Source organism: Sycon ciliatum, unplaced genomic scaffold, assembly GCF_964019385.1.
Source record: "Sycon ciliatum unplaced genomic scaffold, ocSycCili1.1 SCAFFOLD_2763, whole genome shotgun sequence".
NCBI classification, from domain to species: Eukaryota; Metazoa; Porifera; class Calcarea; order Leucosolenida; family Sycettidae; genus Sycon; species Sycon ciliatum.
In genome coordinates, this window is record NW_027044953.1 from 1 (window position 1) to 3,000 (window position 3,000).

General features: G+C 43.2%; 1 protein-coding gene across 1 annotated transcript; it reads right to left on the reverse strand.

Moving 5' to 3' along the window:
* Positions 1 to 22: 22 nt before the first annotated feature.
* On the reverse strand, positions 23 to 2,917 carry LOC135830758 (uncharacterized). The gene is made up of 4 exons (XM_065342974.1): positions 2,576 to 2,917; positions 1,919 to 2,031; positions 892 to 974; positions 23 to 392 (listed from the first exon to the last, which is right to left on the reverse strand). The coding sequence occupies exons 1-4, from the start codon at positions 2,883 to 2,885 to the stop codon at positions 200 to 202; spliced, it is 699 nt and encodes a 232-aa protein (XP_065199046.1). The 5' UTR covers positions 2,886 to 2,917; the 3' UTR covers positions 23 to 199.
* Positions 2,918 to 3,000: the final 83 nt, after the last annotated feature.

A 3,000-nucleotide genomic window follows, 5' to 3' on the forward strand; every position in this document is an offset into this window, starting at 1 on the left:
GTGGAGGTTCCTCAGTCACAGTCGTACGGCCATTGACCAAAAACAGTGGTTCTTCAGCCACATTACACGCAAGTGTATTGTTTGGTTGACAGACACGGAAAACCACATATTGTGCGTACGTACACATCACGTTTAAAACATATAGGCTATTATGTCCTCAGGTTCAGCCTGATTGTATCAGGAATGCCGATTTAGTGGTTCAGTAGCAGACCTCGATACAAGACTTACTGACTGCCATCACTCTTGCGCTAGGTGTCACCAACACACCAAATATGTCTGCTTGGTCCTCAGCCGCCATATTGAAGCGACTTTGCAGCTCATCAGCATTATCTTCACGGACAACCAGTGTCTGTAGTATTCGCAAGTCCATTTCAACAATTATGGAGCCAGTCCTGCAACAAGAAAGAGAAGCAAAACACATTTCAAGCATCATTCAAGAGAGACGAAAAAAACTTAATCCTGAGCTCATTCACTCCCGCTGGCATACGCAAGGACAGTTGGCGCATGTGTATGGTATACGCCCACTGAGTAGGTTAGTTACACAACACAACACTGCACTACGGCTAGGGTGTCACAACTCAGAGAGAGAGAGAGAGAGAGAGAGAGAGAGAGAGAGAGAGAGAGAGAGAGAGAGAAAGAGAGGGGAAGCTGTGTTTCGACTCTGAGATACACACTCTCACGACTTTGTTTCATGCACATAGCACAATCATCAGACAACATGGTGGGTAGCATTGACCGTGTCCGGAGATATTATGTTTTTTTATAAGCAAAGCGCAAGTGACGTTTAAAATTTGATGTTAGAAATCAACTTCCTAGAATTTCCTAGAATACTGTTGTTCACAAAACTTCTAGCAAGCAACAGGAATGCCAAGAATCGATACTGTAGCTTACCTAATATGGAACGGATTCTCGGGAATTGAATCGAGAAAGAAAACCTCATTAAGGTTCACATCAGTAAGGAAAAGCTTCTCAACCTGCATTGACGAGAACAGAACCATTAACCTAAAATGAAAAGCCGGAATTAAAAAGAGCCATATGATGTCGACCAAGTAGGTTCTACTGTCTGCATAAGAATAATATCACAATGTGTCTTTCCCTCAAAGCAGTGAATACCGTAAAGTCTTGTATAAAAGCCGCGGCTTCTAGGACTTTCTTGGTGAAATTTTGCAGGCTTCTATATGAGACGGGCTTCTATACAAAACAGGTATTTCTATGTATGTCAACACTAAAATCAGGCTTATGTGTGATTAGATGGGCCCAAATTTGCGGTTTCCATTCGAGGGCGGCTTCTATTCAAGTGCGGCTTTTATACAAGACTTTACGGTATGTCATATTATGTAGATTTTCCGCACAAAAGGATCACAAGAAGGGGAGCAAGTAGCAGCTTTCGTTTTTATGATTTATTTATAATTCACACTCCCAAAACTGTTGCATTCAATCCCCGGTTAAAAATGGAGTTTCTTTGCAGTTGATTTGGAAAATGTTGGCTGGAGAGTGCATGCTCTGGTGGTGGTGAAAGTGCATGCAGTGGCCGTGGGAATGTGGACAGTGCATGCAATGGCGGTGGGAATGTGGACAGTGCATGCAATGGTGGTGGGAATGTGGACAGTGCATGCAATGGTGATGGGAATGTGAGGTCTTGCGGAGTATAGTCACAGGACCACCATACCTTCGGCAAAACAACTCTATTCCCGACGCAGAGCAAGAAAAACGACATTCTGGCACCAAACGCATCACACGGCTATCATCGAATCATGGGCAACTGATGTGTTGAGGGAACTGGCCATCATACACGTGAGTATTATCCTTTTGTTCTGACAAGGTTTGCCAATACAGGATTGTGTTGACTCAAAACAGATGTTATGCAAACAGAGCCTCAGCCACCAAAGCAAGAAAAATACAAAACTGCTCTACTCACAGCGTCAGTAACATTTCCTCTGACGTCCATGTATTGTTGCGTCCCAACGATAGTCACGTTTTCATCCGGGTCCTCTACATCAAAATCAAGATTGATGACGTACAGCTGCAAAGCTGCAAGAAACGACCGAAGGAATGACACTCTGTATCAGTTCTTAAGTCAAGCTGACCAATTGGAAAATTAACCATAGCCCAGTGGCCGAGCTACTACAGCAATCATAATAATTGTGACATTGTATAATGTATCAAAGTGCATCTCCCTATGTGGAGATGGAGAACAGAATAAGAACAAAAGACATGTGGACAGCAAAGAAGATGTAAGTGCTACATAAGCTAGGCAGTACGGATGAAATGAATCGTAGAATCTTCGAAGTTAATTGATCCATAAGCGCTTCAAGATTATTTTAAAACAGGAAAGAAGGTTTGGAAGAGGTTAATAGTGGTCATTTACAAACCCCTATTTCACAGTGCACATTTCCTCTTGAAGGAATTGTATTGTTCATATCATCAAAAGGCAATTTGGCAGAGAACCTTTGCCTCAACCTAGAAATGCAGGTACTTCTCTACGGACGGCAAAATATGTTAGGGGCTTTGGCTCAGGTTTTTATAGGTCACTTCGTGATCTTTATCCAAAATTTAGAAAATCAATATCATTTACCTCTGACTTCTACTACGATACTCCTGCGCTCAATGAACATCTCTACACCATCTTCCTGCCTAGCTTGAGAGATTTCACAAGTCCATGTGCCACCATTTCTACGACGAACGTTTGGTACAGTGATTGTCGACGGCCACGAATCAAGCACCTCACGTCGTCTTTCCTGCTCTTCGTTTTGCTCCTGCTTGCTAGTAATCTCCGATCTCAGCACTCCATCTTGAAACCATCGAACTGTGGCTACTGGATGTCCCTGGTGTACACACGCCAACTGTAGGGTACTGTCTTCAGCTACAAGTAGGGTTTCGCCCATGTTGGGAGGTGGCTCGATACGCAGTAGTTGTGCGCGACCTACAGCAAAAATGAAACCAGGGAAGAAAGATTAATAAATCAGAGAAGGATGATCTGCCATTCTGCGTACTGGACAT

Excerpts from the sequence above, each read along its gene's own strand:
- LOC135830758 (XM_065342974.1), bottom strand. The coding sequence starts at position 2,885 with ATGGGCGAAACCCTACTTGTAGCTGAAGACAGTACCCTACAGTTGGCG. Across the intron at positions 2,032-2,575 it reads TATCGTAGTAGAAGTCAGAG|CTTTGCAGCTGTACGTCATC; the intron begins GTAAATGATATT and ends CGTTTCTTGCAG. Across the intron at positions 393-891 it reads GAGAATCCGTTCCATATTAG|GACTGGCTCCATAATTGTTG; the intron begins GTAAGCTACAGT and ends TTCTTGTTGCAG.